An 18527-nucleotide genomic window follows, 5' to 3' on the forward strand; every position below is an offset into this window, starting at 1 on the left:
GGCGCTTTCCTGCCGCCTAGCAACGGTCGGCGCAGGGGCGGAGCCTCCGGAAGGCGGGGCTTGCGTTCGCTCCCTGACTGAGGAGCGACGCGTTACCGCTCAGCGACGCCGCTCCCAGACCAGGCTTCCGAACAAATCCTTCGCGGGATCGAATTGGCTGTTCGGCAGTCATCCGCACCGCGGCCCGCTTGCGGTCAGAGGAATCAGGGCCCTATCCGGCCGCCGTAGCCACCTCTCTGTAGTGGGCGGGGCCAAGGCCGGGGTCACCCCGCCGGAGCCACCTCTACCAGCAGCATGTTCAAGGTGAGAGCGTGGAGCCGGGTCACAGCTGTCACCGCCCCCTCCCGGCCTCGCGGAGCCCTGCTCGCGCTCTCGTGGGCTTTCCCGGGGGCTAGGCCCGGTTCGCCCCGAGGCTTTCCCGCCTCCGGGCCGGGTGCGTCCGGACTCCGCAGTTCATTCACTGATGCGCTAGGAGCGAGAGGTTGCCGGGCGGAGGCGTGAGATCCCCGGGTGGGTGGGCGGGCCCTGTGGGTCTTGCTCTCGTGAATAAAACACTTTGAAAAGTTAAAGTACCCGCCAAAGTATTCACCCACCCCACCTCCCGATGGTTCCTTATTGGGTTCTTGGGTAAGGAGAGGCCAGCCCAGGGCACTGCAGGGTTCGGCTTTAGTTGCCTGGCGGGGTCAGGTTTCAGAACCTGGTGTGTGAATGGGGGAGGGTCACCTTTGGAGAAGCTGCTGTAGAATTTGGGGAAGCTGGTGTGGGAATGGCTGAAAGGGTGGGAAGCTGGAACTTAGTTCCCCTCCCAAGTGAACATTATTTAGTATAGACAAGTCGATCCCCTTCTTTACGTTTGACGAACTTTTGTCCTTTGAAAGAAATCGCTTTTCTTTGTTTCGAAAATCTGCATTTTAACCCGAAGCCATTATTCTACTACTTTTTTTTAAAAAGTAAATGTTTTCTATCATGAGAAATCACAAGCTACGAGAAATTAGTCTACAAAATTGAGTCTTCAAGAAGCATAGCACCCATAAAATAGTGCTAATGAAATCTCAAAATTGTACTACTTGTTTAAAAGTTTTATTGTGGTTCTGCAATGTGCTCTGGGCACATCAGGACAGGCTATAAAATCAGAACATGGATTCGGCCTTACAGTCCTGGCATTGCCACTTTCTAGCTGGGTGACCTTGGGCACATCACTAACCATTTTGTGCCTGTTTTCCTATCGGTGAATTTGGGGGAATAGCATATACTTAATAGGGTTGTTATAAGGAATAAATAAGTGAGTGTGAAGCACTTGGAAGAGCTCTTGGCATATAGAAGGGCCATCTAAGTATTTACTTTTATTTTGTTTTCAGGCTGGTTTACTTACCACTACAGATCATAAGCAACTTGCATTCATTCGATAGATTTGTGTTGAACACCTATTATGTGCTAGGAGCTCAGCTCAGTTTTAGGGTTGCACCAACAAAGGATATGCTGTGATCAGTTTATATGGGTATCAACAATGCACTTTGGTAGTAGAAAGGAGAACAGGATCTCCTCTGCCTCAGGGGTTCCCCTCTACACCGGGGGTTCTTGACCTGTGCTCTTCAGCCCCTCAGTGGGTCTGTAGATAGAATTCAGGGGAGTCCCTAAACCCTGATGGAAAAAAAATCTTTCTTTTCACCAGTCTGCAACTGAAATGTTAACATTTCCTTCAGTTATGAGTGTAGGTAACTGTTCCAGTTAGCTATTGCTGGGTAACAAGCCAGTGAAAACCAGTGCCTTAAAACTACAATAATTTATTATTTCTCATCATCAGTGGGTTGCCTGGGCAGTTCTGGCATCCCCAAGTGGCTGAATTCAGCTGGTGCCTAGACTTTAAGGTGGCCTTACTGTAATGTATGGGGGCTTGGTGCCCCTCATTTTGCCTTCCTTGGACTTCCTCACACGGTCACTGGGTTCCAAGAGGGCAAGTCCGATTGTGCAAACACTTACCTGCTTGCATCACATTTGCTGATGTCAAAACAAGTCACGTGGCCAAGCCAGAGTCAATATGGGTGCACTACACAAGAGCATGGATGTGAGGAGGTTCATTGGGAGCAATTAATTTAATAAGCTGTACAGCAATAAATCACAATAGTATTAGCAGTACCTGTCATCAATAGAAGTCACAAGACCAACAGATGTCACAGATATTTTCATATCACAATTTTTGCAGATCGCAAGGTATCATTTATGGTCATCACTACTTCAAAATTACAGTAGTTAAAAGGCTCACTGTTAGGTCCTTTTATTTAATGAGGTAATGAGTATATATTACTGTATCACCTTTTGAGTTTTAAAAATGTTTTTATAACTATTGAAGTATAGTTGGCATTTTATGCAGTTAGAAGCATTATTTTGAGAAGGGGTCCATAGGGTCTGTGGCACAAAAAAAAGGGCAAAGAACCCCTGGGAACTTAAGGGGAGGCTTCACGGAGGAGACATTAACATTAATTTTGAAAGACAAGTAGGAATTCCTCAGGTGGATGAGCTGGGGAGCATCAGCAGTGGTACTCCTTTGTGGGGAGTGCTAGTATAGCTCAGCTTAAATTATTCAGACATATAGTTTGAGTAGAAAAGATCACAACAAACCATGGCAGACACCAAAATATAAGAAATAAGCAGAGGAAGAGGGGAGGCCAGAGATGTTCGAGAAGCAATTTCTGATAAGTAGGTGTACAAAAGGGTGATGTTTAGAAAATCAAGGGAAAAAAGTTTCAAGGAGGACAGGCTATGTTAGGATGCTTTCAGCTGGGCAAACCCAGTTACTTAAATAGTAAGGAGAATTCTCTCACAAAGTCTAAAGGAAGGGTGGACTACAGTGGGTCAACAATGTTATCAAGGACCTGGGCTCATTTCTTGGCTTTCCATGGTAAGATTGGTTCCCCTTATGGTTTGTAGCATGACTGGCAATAGTAACACATGCTTTCTCATTCACTAGAGCAGGGGAGAGGACAAAACTTCCATGCTTGGATTACGCTTTTCCTTCAATCTGATTGGACCAACTTAGGTCACATGTCCGCCCCTGACCTGATAGCCAGTGCCAGGGGAATGCCATGCTCTGATTGGCTTGGACTAAACAGGATCCGCTAGGGATGGGGTCAGTTTACCTTAAACACGTGGGAGAGAAATGAATTTAACACAGTGGGGAATGGAGTTTGGATGTGCGACCAGCAATGTCCATTACAGAGAGATAAGTTAGATGAATTTAGAGAAGTGTTTGTTAATTTGGGCAATTTGGAAAGCTTTCGTGACTTTTATACATGTGGGTTTACTGATGGAAATGAAAGCTATATTAATATGGGTTGGTGATTGAGACATGAGTAAATGGACACAATGGTGGGGTTGATAAATTTGACTTTCTCCTTCAAGGGAAGGAGAGAGAATATGGTAACTAGAAGGACATGTTGGGTCAAGATTGTAGAGTTGTTTTTGTGGTTGTTCCAGTATTCAAGATTTGGCAGTGTTTATGGCCTTAGGGAGGAATGTAGGAGGGGGCTTTTAGAGGAGAGAATGCCTCAGCGTCAAAAAGGAGGAAAGATGTTGCCTTCCTTCTGTGAGCTGGAAAGAAAAGGTTGGGAGTGATGGTAGACGAGTGGTTCTCAGCCAGACAGTACCAGCCATTTGGGATACATTTTGGAAACTTGGATTGTTTCTGCATGTCTTTAATTTAGTTGTTTTTAACATTTATAGACTGAAATATAATTCTTATAAATCTTTCACTTTTGTTCTCTAACATGTTACCATCAAATCAGTATACTGGTCTCTCTTTTTTTGGTCTTACATGTGTAGATGGGTGATAAATTTTATTTCAAGATAGCAAAACAGTTACTTAGAATATTTGTCACAGAATGGCGGTGTTAGGTCTAGTAGTTGAGAAAGTTAAGAACCAGTGCTTCTCAAACTTTAATGTACATGCAGCTCTGCTCCAGTAGGTCTGGGGTGGGGCCTCTTGGTGTCCATTTTTTTTTTTTTAGTGAGCTTCTGGATGATACAGATGCCGCTGGTCCCCCATCGTACTTGGAATAGCAAGAACTGAAGCAGATGGGTAGATGAATGGTTTCTTGTGTTTTTAAAAGTAGATCGATTTTATGAGTGTGGTGGGATTTGCAGGAGGCACTGACCAAAGGAAAAAAAGGTCAGTGAGGGTCGTTGAGGACTCTTCTGAGAACTGCTTCGGGAGGTTCATCATGGCTGCCTCCTGGAAGTGGGGACCAGCAAATGGTAGGATTCATCTGGGTTTAAGAGTTATCAGCTTGGGTCAACCAGGACTGGAGCGGAAAGGAATTGATAGTATAGGTGTTGGTGGAAATAGTACTGTGTGTGTGACTAGTTATGTGCATATACGATGAAGATATTTAAACTGGAACCATTGTTTTGATTTATCCATCTTCAGGTCAGTAGGGGGCACTGGTGGATTAAAAAACACATTTGGAAAGCTGCCCAGTCTGTATTTGCACACTATTCCAGGAAGCAGTTTTTCTAGGTGCTGCTGCTGGAGTTGAAAATATATACCCAGTCTCCAGATTCATGTTACTAGATTTTCATTCATTACACAAATGTTTATCATAGTCCAGCTATGACTGAGCACTGTGCTACACCCTCGCTGGTACTAATAAAAAGTCTTAGTTCTTACCCAGGACAGAGTCTCCAGATTTGGCCACATGCCAGAATTATTCGAGAGACATTTTCCAGGGCCCTGCCCATGGGTCTGATTTCCTTTTTATGTGAGGTCCAGGAACCTCTGGTTTTGAACCACCCCACCCCCCAGGTGACTAAAACTTCAGGTTAGTGGTGCAGAAACGGCCCATTCCAATGCAGTGTGGTAAGTGCTCTGATGTAAAAGTTGCAGGAAGTATAGACCATTGGGTCTCAACTTTGGCTACACCTTAGAATCACCTAGGGAGCAAGTCCTGCTGCCCAGGCTGCATGCGGGCCAATGCCCTCAGAATCTTTTTTTTTTTTTTAAAGATTTTATTTATTTATTTGACAGAGAGAGACATAGCGAGAACAGGAACACAAGCAGGGGGAGTGGGAGAGGGAGAAGCAGGCTTCCCGCAGAGCAGGGAGCCCGATGTGGGACTCGATCCCAGGACCCTGGGATCATGACCTGAGCCGAAGGCAGACGCTTAACGACTGAGCCACCCAGGCGCCCTGCCCTCAGAATCTTTAGGATTGGGATGTAGGCATCCAGTTTGTAGAGTGTGTAGCCACCCTTGAGAACTACTGACTTAGAGGAGTGAGCACCAGCAGGGGGCATCAGGAGCCTTTGTAGAGGAGAACATTGCTTGCGCTGACCTTTGAAGCTGGGCGGACACAATTGGAAGCCTTCTCAGCAGAGCAGAAAAGCGGATGCAAGGACACAGAAGAGTTCGGCGCTGTGTTAAGACCTTAGGCTTCACCGTGTTCCCGTGGGCAAGATACTCAAATTCTCTGTAGCTGTGTCCTCATCTGTGAAACAAGGATAAGACTAGCACCAACCTCAAATTTTTGTGTGGGTTAAATTAACTCAGACCCAAAGCCTCACACAGTGCTTGGTATCAAGTAAGGGCTTGATAAACGTGAGCTGTTACTTTTAGTGGGCTTCTTGGAGGAGGCTGCTATGTAGTGTTATGGTGTTGCATGGTCTTGGGGCTTTCCAAAAGTATTTTTTAATTTCAAAGTTTGGTGGTTGACTGGCTGTGGCAGAGGAGAGCAAAGGAGAATTTAAGGATGCTGCCCAGGCTTTTAGCTTGGAAAATCGAGGAGCTGTTAGAACTATTCAGTGAGATCTGAAAGTGGAAGAAGGCTGAGGTGGGTTTGGGGGAAGGGAGGTCATCATTCGATTTTGAACAGATTGGCCCCCTTGAAGTGTCTGTGGACATCATCATGTGGTGATGAGTTGACATGTAACCCAAGAGTATGGCGTTTTCATGCAAGATGTGGGTTGGAGATGGGGAATCATCAGACATCTTGAGGGAGAGAACTTGGCCTCCTGAAAACTCTGGCAGTTCCTTCCTGAAGGACAGAGATATGACCTGCACTCAGAGCTCCCCACTCACAAGAGCCTGAGGTGACCATGTCCTTGGCTATAAGGCATTACTACCTCGCATACTCTTTGTGGCTGTTTGGTCTTGATGTGATGCCTTTATTGCCTATCTTACTTTCTGAAATTAATTTTCATACCATAAATAGTATATCACTAGTACAGACTGAGGGGAGAATAACACTGCTAAATGGAAAAGGAAAATCACCTGTAAATTGCAAAAGAAGTGTTGTAACTTTATTTTACTTGAATATTATTTTAAACGGCACACATTTGGAAAGATGATAAAGATTTCTCTCCTACAATTCAAGCATCTCCAAAAGACTCCTTGAGAAATTATAGTGAATACATATATTTATATATACACGTATATATTTACTATGTGTATATATTTATCATATATGTATATATGCATATGTATTTATTCACATAAATACATATTTATGTGCAGGATTAATTGGATTTTTTTCCTTTCTTACCCTTCAAAGATGTTGGGTGGTAGATCACAAAGAAGAAAAACTGCCCAGCCCCACTGGATGATGTCAGAAAGCACAGGATCAGGTTCAGTTGATAGAGTTTTTGGTTTCTGGCTGAGCAACTTTAATGAGGTTTCTTAATTTCTCAGAGTCCCCATATCAAGGTACTGCGGGGCCAGTAATATGCCCCTCCATTTGGCACAGGGTTGTTGGGAGGTTCAAATAAAATAACATGTGGAAAGAACTGTAAACTATTAAGCACTGTATGAATATAAGCTATTTTCTATCCCTTCTGCATCGCATCTGTCTCCTGAAGTGATCTAGAGCTTCAGGTAGCACCCTGGATTTAGGACTGTCACAAATAGATGAAACTTGGATAAATTCACTTCTCATATAGAACTGAATTCTGCTCAGGACACCGTAACACTCTTCCATCTAAAATGCTAATGGCCTCTTGTATGCAGCTAACACTGAAAGAGAAGGAAGATGCAGATGAATTGTACCTTAAAAGAATGGGGAGCAGAGACAAATGGAAAACAGTAGATTATCGACTAGATATTTATGATAAATGAATTTATTACCCTGTGAGGCCTATGCATATTTATGATTAGAGGATCTATGTGTATGTGTCTCCACACTTCTGTCTTTTCTAGGCTAGACTGGAAGTTTTTAGAGGCTAAGAAATGAACTTTGATATTTGTTTGTATGGTACATTTAAAATTACTGCAAGTAATTAGATGCATAAAACATCTCTATAGCAAAGAAACGTATCTGTTTCCAAAACTCGACAGTTGACATTTATGACAGGAAAGTGCCAAAAGATTTTTGAAATGCAAGTTAAAAGAGTTGATTTTCCCCAGTAGTGATTAAGTGGAATTTTATGGTTAGTGCATACAACATGAAAGTTCATGTAGATAATTTCAAGGGAAAAAAATCTCTCAGTCTGAAGATAAATCTTAGAATTTGGAAGTTACTTGTTTTTCACTTCGAGTTTTTCCTAATTTCTGCATGGCCTCATGCCAGTTCTTTTAGAAAAGTTGAACAGTGCCAATTTCTTAATGTAGTGGGTTTTAAAACTGTTCATTGTATACTAGAAGTGGTAGAAGCAAGAATTTAGAGCAAGAGTTGGAGAGTTTTCAGTATGCTGAGAGCCTGTAACTTTGAATATTAAGCTGTATTTTTATGATAATAGCATTATAGATAGTACAGTTGTATTTTGAATGAATATTGTTTTAAAAGCATTTTAAATACAGTCACCCTTTGTCTTCCTACTTCTTTTCTGACTCTTTGAAGCAACTCAGTGTGTTTTATTCAAAGCCCACACTGGCTCCAACTTAAGGATGTCTTTGTTTGGTTGGGCGAGGATGAGGAGCCCTTCGTGGTAGCTAGAGATAGATTCACAAGCGTGTGTTAATAGCTCTGGTTGGGAGGGATATCCAGTGGTTTCTTTTTTCAGAAATATCTATTCATTCATTTGACCAATCTTTTTTTTTTTTAATTTTAAAATTTTTAATTTAAACTCAATTTAGTTAACATATACTGTATTATTAGTTTTAGGGGTAGTATTTAGGGATTCATCAGTTGCATATAACACCCAGTGCTCATTCCATCAAGTGCCCTCCTTAATGCCCATCACCCAGTTACCCTATCCACCCACCCCCCTTCCCTCCAGCAACCCTCAGTTTGTTCCCTAGAGTTAAGAGTTTCTTATGGTTTGCCTCCCTCTTTGTTTTCATCTTATTTTATTTTTTCTTCCCTTCCCCTTTGTTCATCTGTTTTGTTTCTTAAATTCCACACATGAGTGAAATCATATGGTATTTGTCTTTCTCTGACTGACTTATTTTGCTTAGGATAATACACTCTAGTTCTATCCACGTCGTTGCAAATGGCAAGATTTCATTCTTTCTGATGGCTGAGTAATATTCCATTGTATATATATACATCATATCATCTTTATCCATTCATCTGTCGATGGACATCTGGGCTCTTTCCATAGTTTGGCTATTGGGGACATTGCTGCTATAAACATTGGGGTGCATGTGCCCCTTTGAATCACTATGTTTGTTTCCTTTGAATAAATACCTAGTAGTGCAATTGCTGGCTTGTAGGGTAGTTCTATTTTTAACTTTTTGAGGAACCTCCATGTTGTTTTCCGGAGTGGCTGCACCAGCTTGCATTCCCACCAACAATGTAAGAGGGTTCCCCTTTCTCCACATCCTTGCCAACATCTGTTGTTTCCTGAGTTGTTCATTTTAGCCATTCAAACAGGTGTGAGGTGGTATCTCATCGTGGTTTTGATTTGTATTTCCCTGATGCTGAGTGATGTCAAGCATTTTTTCACGTGTCTGTTGGCCATTTGTATGTCTTCTTTGGAGAAATGTCCTTTCATATCTTCTGCCCATTTCTTGACTGGATTTTTTGGGTGTTGAATTTGGTAAGTTCTTTATAGATTTTAGATACTAGCTCTTTATCTGATAAGGCATTTACAAATATCTTCTCCCATTCTGTCAGTTGTTTTTTGGTTTTTCGACTGTTTGCTGTGCAAAAGCTTTTTATCCTGATGAAGTCCCAGTAGTTCATTTTTGCTTTTGTTTCCCTTGCCTCCAGAGACGTGTCTACAAAGAAGTTGCTGCACTCTAGGTCGAAGAGGTTGCTGCCTGTGTTCCCTTCTAGGATTTTGGTCGACTCCTATCTCACATTTAGATCTTTCATCCATTTTGAGTTTATTTTTGTGTATGGTGTAAGAAAGTGGTCCAGTTTCATTCTTCTGCATGTGGCTGTCCAATTTTCCCAGCACCATTTGTTGAAGAGACTGTCTTTTTTCCATTGGATATTCTTTCCTGCTTTGTTGAAGATTAGTTGACCATAGAGTTGGGGGTCCATTTCTGGGTTCTCTGGTCTGTTCCATTGATCGATGTGTCTGTTCCTGTACCAGTACCATACTGTCTTGATGATTAGAGCTTTGTAATACAGCTTGAGGTTTGATTGGTCTTTTTAAATAGGATATATGAAAATAGTAAAGGTTTCTTTTTCTTTTCTCCCCCATCTCACAGATGTCAGTCCTTGTGAAATAATAGAATGTTTTTCTTTACGCTTGCTGAAATGAATCTCCTCTCCATTAGAGGTGTTGATTCATGTGTTGTGTTATGACATGGGTTAAACTGGCAAGTGAGCAGTAAGCACCAAGTGATACAAGGACTCCAACAAGTTTCCTGAATCCTCTGTTGATTGCTTACCTCACTCGGCAAATATTGACCCTGAGCCTGTTTGTGGAGTCAAATCATTTGGGAGCACTGTTAGAAGTTGCTGTGTATAGTCCAAATATTGACTTTTCTTGTTTTTGTTCCTTATTTTTGCAGAGATTTTCATTATGAATCCGGATTATCATCAACTGAATTCAGCCTTACACAGCCACTTTTTTTCCTAAAAAAATGTTACCATTTTTTTTTCCCTTAAGAAAAAGCTGTGAATAAATGAGATGAGGTTGAAGGCAGTTGTCATCAGTGAGTTCGGTGTTCTTTGTAACACAGTGGTTTATTAGGAAATGAAACCTGGGTTTCGATAGACTTTGCTTTGACAAAATAGCTCTTCCTCTTAGAAAATGTAGATTTTTTAGTTACTTGAAAAAATGAAAACGTTTGAAAGACAATTCTTGAAGTAAATTGTTCCCCTCTGATTTTTTTCCTCCTTGTATTCCCTTAACTCAGAAAAGATTGAATGGATATTGGGGTGCCGTTCCGAAAGAGAAAGAGAGAGAGAGAGAGAGAAATATATACATAAGAGTTTAGGTAAGCAGTGGTAAATTTCTGCCTGAATGAGGAAGTTCAAGATAAATTTGAAACAGGGTAGATTATGTGTCATGTGTGTTCTAAGTCTGTGACGTCAGTACAGCCCAAACAGCTGACTCAAAACGTGCCTAAAGAACAGTAACGGCACTTGTCAGCCTTGAGATTTCCTTCCTGTGTATCAGACAAGTTTATTACTTTTTTGTGTGAATTTAACAAAAACCAATAACTCTTTTTAAAGAGTAGAATATGAAACAGTTGCAGATGAAACGTAGTTGCTTTGCTGACCTGATTTTGTGGTGAATTCTGCCCTCCAAAAATAAAATAGAAGTTGGTTTTATGTAGGCCAGAGATAGTGTTAATCTTGAAGACAGCCTCATTTTCCTCCCTTATCTCTTTAGATCACAGTTTGTTTATGGTGGATGAGGAAGAACTGGGAGATATCAGTTACTCTACTGCAGAATTACAGAATTGAGTTTCTCACAAAATAGTTCTGTATTGGGGCACCTGGGTGGCTCATTCGGTTAAGCTTCTGCCTTCCACTCAGGTCATGATCCTGGGATCCTGAGATCGAGCCTTACATCAGGCTCCCTGCTCAGCGAGTAGTCGGCTTCTTTCTTGCCCTCTGCCCCTCCCTCTGTCCCTCCCCCTGCTTGTGCTCCCTCTCTCTCATAAATAAACTCTTAAAAAATAGTTCTGTATTTGTTGTAGTTGGAAGACCATTTTTCTATTTGTAGGTTAAGGTCTGAACTCTTAAAATACTGACTTTGTAATCCATTTACTATGAAACAGACTAAAATGATTGTGGTTTCTGTTGTTGTGAAAGTGTAAGTGTTCCCAGATTTATACATCTAAATGAATGCCCATCCAAATGGTCGTTTTGAGAGGATAGATTTAATTATCTTGTCAATACATTTCTTCCAAGACATGGTGTCACTGATCAGCAGATTTATTAAAAAAATATCTTCACAGATCAAAATATTTTTACCCCTCTTCATTTGGAGTGATCTTCATACTTTGGCAGATTCTTTAGAATATACTCAGGAGCCAGCCACTTTTCATTCTTTGCATATTACAAAATGACTCAATGTATGTTGTAAAAACTTTAGGAAATACAGAAGATACTAAAGAATCATAAAGAATCACCCTTAATTCCTCCACCTTTATAGACAACTATGGTTAATATTTTTTTAGACTTGTTTGTGGGCATACTTACACATACCCTCAGTTTCACATTTTCAGAAAACTTACAACAACCCCCTACCTTTTAAACAATGCCATTTTCTAATCTGCTTCTCTCACTTATATTTCAAATGTACTGAGACTGCTTTTCTTATAGGCTTAAAATTTGATCTGAAAGCATTTAGAAATGGAAGCCATATGATCACATATTAAAAGTAAATTCCCTTTATTAATTTGTTATATAAATAGTTGCAATAAATTCTGACTCCGTATTTGATCTATCAAGGTTACTGCTTTGAAGAGAAAAAGCTTTTTTTGAGGAGGTGTACTGTTTATTTTCCTCTCTGGCTGCATTAATTTTTTTTTTTTTTTTTTTACCATCTTAACCATTTTTTTAGTTTCATTTTTTTGTATTGCGGTAAAAAAAAAAACAAACAACCCCACATGTAACAAAAAATTTACCATCTTAGCCATTTTTAAGTGTATAGTTCAGTAGTGCTAAATATATTCACATTGATGCACGATAATCTCCAGAACTTTCTTATCTTGGGAAACTGACACTCTCTATCCATTAAACTTTTCCCCATTTCTTCCTCCTCCAGGCCCTGGTAACCACCATTTCACTCTCTCTTTTTATGAATTTGACTACTTTAGAGGCCTCATGTAAATGAACTCATACAGGACTTGTCTTTTGTGACTGGTTTATTTTGTTTAGCATAATGTCCTTGACAGTAGGGTTGCTTTCACCTTTTGGCTATTGTGAATAATGCTGCTGTGAACCTGAGTGTATCCTCAAGACCCTGTTTTCAGTTTTTTGGGGATCTATGCCCAGACATGGAATTGCTGGATCAAATGGTAATTCTATGTTTAATTTTTTGAGGAACTTCCACAGTGTTTTCCCTAGGTGTTGCACCATTTCACAATCCCACCAGCAGTGCACAAGGGATCCACTGTCTCTGTATCCTTGCTAACACTTGCTATTTTCTGGTTTTTTGATAGTGGCCATCCTAAGGCATATGAGGTGAGAATCTACCTATGTTTAAAAAATAGTATATAAGTGGGGGCGCCTGGGTAGCTCAGTTGGTTAAGCGACTGCCTTCGGTTCAGGTTATGAAGTCCCGGGATCGAGTCCTGCATCGGGCTATCCTGGAGTCCCGGGATCGAGTCCTGCATCGGGCTCCTTGCTCGGCAGGGACTCTGCTTCTTCTTCTGACCCTCCCCCCCATGCTCTCCCTCTCTCTCATTCTCGCTCTCTCTCAAATAAATAAATAAAATCTAAAATAAAAGAAAAATAGTATATAAGTAATACTGAATAACTGTTCTTTTAAGAAGTCAAAACAGTACAGTGAAGATAATTTTCAGGTTCCCATTGTATCCCTCTAACTCCCTTCTCAGAGAAAGAAAGCCTCGATTACCGGTTGGTGTGTGGCTCTCCATATGAGAAAGGATTGCTGTATAAAATGTAGATGTGGTACTGAATGCTCATTATGGCAGGAAGACATATTTTTTTTGGATATTTCACGAACATGGACTCATTTAGCTTCTCTTTATTTTTAATTCAGTGTACAACACATTACTAAGGACAGCAGTGTAGCCTGGTTTCGGCAAAATTGTTGATTGTTTTCCCCTAAATTCTTTCACATAGTTTATTTTTTCATTTTATGGTTTTTAATTTTTTTGGAACAAGAATATCCTCAAGAGTATTGTCAGTTTTCATAGACCTTTTTAATTTTTTTTAAAGATTTTATTTATTTGAGAGAGAGAGCATGAGCGGGGTGGGGGGAGGAGGGGCAGAGGGAGGAGGAGAAACAGGTTCCTTGCTGAGCAGGGAGCCTGATGTGGGGCTCGATCCCAGGACCCTGGGATCACGACCTGTGCCAAAGGCAGACACTTAACCGAATGAGCCACCCAGGCGCTCCAGACCCTTTTTAAAAAATTCCATTTCAGATTTTTATCTCTTAAACAACCAAAAAGAATCAGATTAAAATCATTTTGTTTTTATTTTTATTTTTTAAAAGATTTTATATATTTATTCATGAGAGACAGAGAGAGAGAGAGAGAGAGAGAGGCAGAGGGAGAATCAGGCTCCCAAGGAGCAGGGAGCCTGATGTGGGACTCGATCCCAGGACCCTGGGATCATGACCTGAGCCGAAGGCAGACGCTTAACCATCTGAGCCACCCAGGCGCCCAAAAACATTTTGTTTTTAATGAAAAATGCTTTCAGATGGAAATTATTGCAGAAAAGGTTGACTGAATGAAGATCAAAGAACCAATGTAACATTTGGAGGAAAAATATGTAATTATGCCTCATTTCCTATAAATAGGAGAATATCTAATTTTAAATGACATTTACTGTAAAAATGTCCCCACATGCACTTAATTTCCATAGTGATAGATATAAAAATGGTCTTGTGTAATAACTTTGGAAACAGCTGCACATTTTAATGTACAGATTATATGACTGCTAAGTTATATAATAGCTAAAATGCAGTAATTAAGGCATTACGTTTATTTATGCAGTTTTTGATACCAAATAATTTTGGGTATGTTATCATCAAAACCCATCTGACCTTGATATTAAAAGGGAGCTTCTTGGTTGAGAAAGTTTCCGTGTTATTAAAGCAGCAGCCATGGTTTATGGCTCTGTATTTGCTGTGTTCAGACACCATACCTACTCATGGCTATAGCTGAAAAGATTGTGGTGTTTCAAAAATCACCCTCACGTTCCAAACCTTTGGTTTCTTTTGTTACTGCTCTTTACAGAGGCTGGGGTCCTAGTGACACTAGGTCTTAACATCATTCTGTTGGGTGGCTGCCAAAAGAAAGAAATGCATAAACTTTTGATTGTTGATTCTGCCTTCTCCCTGCAGTTGTTTCCCAGAATTTCCAGTTGTGGTGTGTTATTCTTTTCTCTGTGTTAGTCTGGTCCTTTGTCGGTTAGTGCACTCATCACAAGAGGTGTAATTATTTGTCCACTTGTTTAGATGGTGGAGGCAGCAACCACATCTGACTGTCTTTGAAGTCTATTTTCATTGTTTCATTAAAGAGTTGCTTTGATGTTGTCCTTTGTGTGGCTTGTAGGGCCATTAAGTGAGGTAGGGAGACGGAGAAAAACAGGGTTTTGGAGAAAGGGAACTCGTTATGAGGTGGCAATTGAAATGCTTAGTGAAGAAGTCCATGGGGAGTTCCACGTGCAAGCCTGAGGCTTAGGGAGAGGCTGGGGTTGGGAATACTGATTTGGGCATCAGTAGCATAGGGTGGAAGTCAAAGACTTAGATTTCAAATGAAATTGCTCCAGAGTGAGAAGGGAAGAGGGTTAAGGACTACTCCGACTCACCAACTTTCAAGAAATGGGCAGAGGAAGATAAGGCCCGAAAGGAGAGGGAAATAGTGGCCAGAAAGCATGTACAATGGAGCTGGAGTAGAATCTTGGCAACTGAAGCAAGAGAGAGTATGAAGATGGTTGGAGGGGTCACCAGTTTCGGGGGGCAGCCAGGATGCCAGATGACCATTGGAGTTTAGTAACTGGGAGGCCATTGGTGGCTTTGGGAAGAATGATTTTAGGTAAGTTGAGTAGTGAAGGGAGGAGGGAATGAAGTAGAGAAAGCAAGTAAGAGTCTATTTTTTTAATTAATTAGTTTATTTATTAGAGAGCAAGAGAGCACAAGCAGTGGGAGCGGCAGAGGGAGAGGGAGAAGCAGGCTCCCCGCTGAGCAAGTAGCCCCATGTGGGGCTCCATCCCAGGACCCTGGGATCATGATCTGAGCTGAAGGCAGATGCTTAACCAACTGAGCTACCCAGGCGCCCCAAGAGTCTATTTTTCTAACTTTGTGTTGAAATCTCACATACAGAAAAGTACACAGATCACAAGTGAATATTTACTAACTGACCATACTAGCATATCTAGTACTCTAGAACCCCTCATGGTTCTGGTCACTCCCGAACTTGCGAAGGGTATCCACTATTCTATTTTTTTTTGGCCTGAAATTGTTTTATTATTATTATTGAAGTATAGTTGACATACAGTGTTTTATTAGTTTCAGGTGTACAACATATTGATTCACCAATTCTGTATAATACTTATTGCTCACTATAGTAAGTGTAGTCACCATCTGTCACCATACATTATACAGTATTATAGGCACTATTGCCTATGCTGTATTTTTCATTTCTATGACTTATTTTATAACTGCAAGTTTGTACTTCTTAATCCCCTTTATCTTTTTTTTAGTAACATATAATATATTATTTGTTTCAGGGGTACAGGTCTGTGATTCATCAGTCTTAGACAACACACAGCACTCACCACAACACATACCCTCCCCAGTGTCCATCACCCAGCTACCCCATCCCCCCACCCCCCTCCCCTCCAGCAACCCTCAGTTTGTTTCCTGATATTAAGAGTCTCTTACAGTTTCTCTCCCTCTCTGGTTTTGTCTTCTTTCATTTTTTCCTCTCTTCCACTATGATCCTCTGCCTTGTTTCTCAAATTCCGCATATCAATGAGATCATATGATCCTTGCCTTTCTCTGATTGACTCATTTCGCTTAGCATAAAACCCTCTAGTTCTAGCCACGTCGTTGCAAATGGCAAGATTTCCCTTTTTTGATGGCTGCGTAATATTCCATTGTATATATACACCACATCTTTATCCATTTATCTGTCTATGGACATCTGGGCTGTTTACATAGTTTGGCTACTGTGGACATTGCTGCTATAAACATTGGCATGCAGGTGCCCCTTCGGATCCCTACATTTGTATCTTTGGGGTAAGTACCCAAGAGTGCAATAGGTGGGTTGTAGGGAGCTCTATTTTCAATTTTTTGAGGAGCCTCCATACTGTTTTCCAGGTGTCTGCACCAGCTTGCATTCCCACCAGCAGTGTAGGAGGGTTCTCCTTTCTCCACATCCTTGCCAAAATCTGTCGTTTCCTGACTTGTTAATTTTAGCCATTCTGACTAGCGTTAGGTGGTATCTCATTTTGGTTTTGATTTGTATTTCCCTGATGCCAAGTGATGTCGAACACTTTTTCATGTGTCTGTTGGCCATTTGGATGTCTTCTTTGCAGAAATGTCTGTTCATGTCTTCTGCCCATTTCTTGATTAGATTATTTGTTCTTTGGGTGTTGAGTTTGATAAGTTCGTTATAGATTTTGGATACTAGCCCTTTATCTGATATATCATTTGCAGATATCTTCTGTTCTTTCAGTTGTCTTTTGGTTTTGTTGACTGTTTCCTTTGCTGTGCAAAAGCTTTTTATCTTGATGAAGTCCCAATAGTTCATTTTTGCCTTTGTTTCCCTTGCCTTTGGAAATGTGTCGAGCAAGAAGTTGCTGCGGCCAAGGTCGAAGAGGTTGCTGCCTGTGTTCTCCTCAAGGATTTTGATGGATTCCTGTCTCACAGTTAGGTCTTTCGTCCATTTTGAGTTTATTTTTGTGTGTGGTGTAAGAAAGTGGTCCAGTTTCATTCTTCTGCATGTGGCTGTCCAATTTTCCCAACACCATTTGTTGAAGAGACTGTCTCTTTTCAATGGATATTCTTTCCTGCTTTGTCAAAGATTAGTTGACCATAGAGTTGAGGGTCCATTTCTGAGTTCTCTATTCTGTTCCATTGATCTGTGTGTCTGTTTTTTTGTGCCAGTACCATACTGTCTTAATGATTACAGCTTTGTAATAGAGCTTGAAGTCCGGAATTGTGATGCCACAAGCTTTGGTTTTCTTTTTCAACATTCCTCTGGCTATTCGGGGTCTTTTTTGGTTCCATACAAATTTTAGGATTATTTGTTCCATTTCTTTGAAAAAAGTGGATGGTATTTTGATAGGGATTGCATTGAATGTGTAGATTGCTCTAGGTAGCATATACATTTTCACAATATTTGTTCTTCCAATCCATGAGCATGGAACGTTTTTCCATTTCTTTGTGTCTTCCTCAATTTCTTTCATGAGTATTCTATCGTTTTCTGAGTACAGATTCTTTGCCTCTTTGGTTAGATTTATTCCCAGGTATCTTGTGGTTTTGGGGTGCAATTGTAAATGGGATCGACTCCTTAATTTCTCTTAATTCTGTCTCATTGTTGGTGTATAGAAATGCAACTGATTTCTGTGCATTGATTTTATATCCTGCCACTTTACTGAATTCCTGTATGAGTTCTAGCAATTTGGGGCAAGAGTCTTTTGGGTTTTCCACATAAAGTATCATATCATCTGCAAAGAGTAAGAGTTTGACTTTTTTTTTTTTAAAAAACGTTTTTTAAAAATTTATTTGTCGGATTGAGAGAGAGAGAGAGCACAAGCAGGGGCAGCAGCAGAGGGAGAGGGAGAAGCAGACTCCCCGCTGAGCAGGGATCCAATGTGGAGCTCGATCCTAGGACCCCCGGATCATGACCCCAGCCGAAGGCAGATGCTTAACCGATTGAGCCACCCAGGCGTCCCTGAGAGTTTGACTTCTTTGCTGATTCCAATGCCTTTTATTTCTTTTTGTTGTCTGATTGCTGAGGCTAGGACTTCTAGTACTGTGTTGAAGAGCAGTGGTGATAGTGGACATCCCTGCCGTGTTCCTGACCTTAGGGGAAAAGCTCTCGGTTTTTGATATTCTGAGTATGATATTTTTGATTCTGAGTATGACATTTGCTGTGGGTTTTTCATAGATGGGTTTTATGATATTGAGATATGCACCCTCTATCCCTATACTCTGAAGAGTTTTGATCAAGAAAGGATGCTATACTTTGTCAGAAGCTTTTTCTGCATCTATTGAGAGAATCATATGGTTCTTGTCCTTTCTTTTATTAATGTAGTGTATCACATTGATTGATTTGCAGATGTTGAACCAACTTACAGCCCAGGGATAAATCCCACTTGGTCGTGGTAAATAATCCTTTTAATATACTGTTGGATCCTATTGGCTAGTATTTTGGTGAGAATTTTTGTATCCATGTTCATCAGGGATATTGGTCTGTAATTGTCCTTTTTGGTGGGGTCTTTTTTTTTTTTTTAAAGATTTATTTATTTATTTGAGAGAGCGAGAATGAGAGAGA

General features: G+C 40.8%; 1 protein-coding gene across 6 annotated transcripts in view; it reads left to right on the top strand.

Annotated features, from left to right (window-relative positions):
- Window positions 1–45: 45 nt before the first annotated feature.
- The window catches only part of LOC115944070 (MICOS complex subunit MIC26), a 73769-nt gene continuing 55287 nt past the window's right edge, over window positions 46–18527 (top strand). For 2 of the 6 annotated variants that reach the window (XR_014141373.1, XM_081809042.1), the window contains exon 1: window positions 47–303. Coding sequence is in view for 4 of the 6 variants with exons in the window: in XM_081809042.1 (XP_081665168.1) it covers window positions 295–303 (9 nt within the window). In the remaining 2 variants the exon portion in view is untranslated. Of the gene's footprint in view, window positions 304–18527 lie in introns of all 6 variants that reach the window. The other 4 variants (XR_014141372.1, XM_081809043.1, XM_081809040.1 and 1 more) reach the window with 3 other exon arrangements.

This window comes from Leptonychotes weddellii, chromosome X (assembly GCF_054177405.1).
Source record: "Leptonychotes weddellii isolate Sample4059 chromosome X, ASM5417740v2, whole genome shotgun sequence".
NCBI classification, from domain to species: domain Eukaryota; kingdom Metazoa; phylum Chordata; class Mammalia; order Carnivora; family Phocidae; genus Leptonychotes; species Leptonychotes weddellii.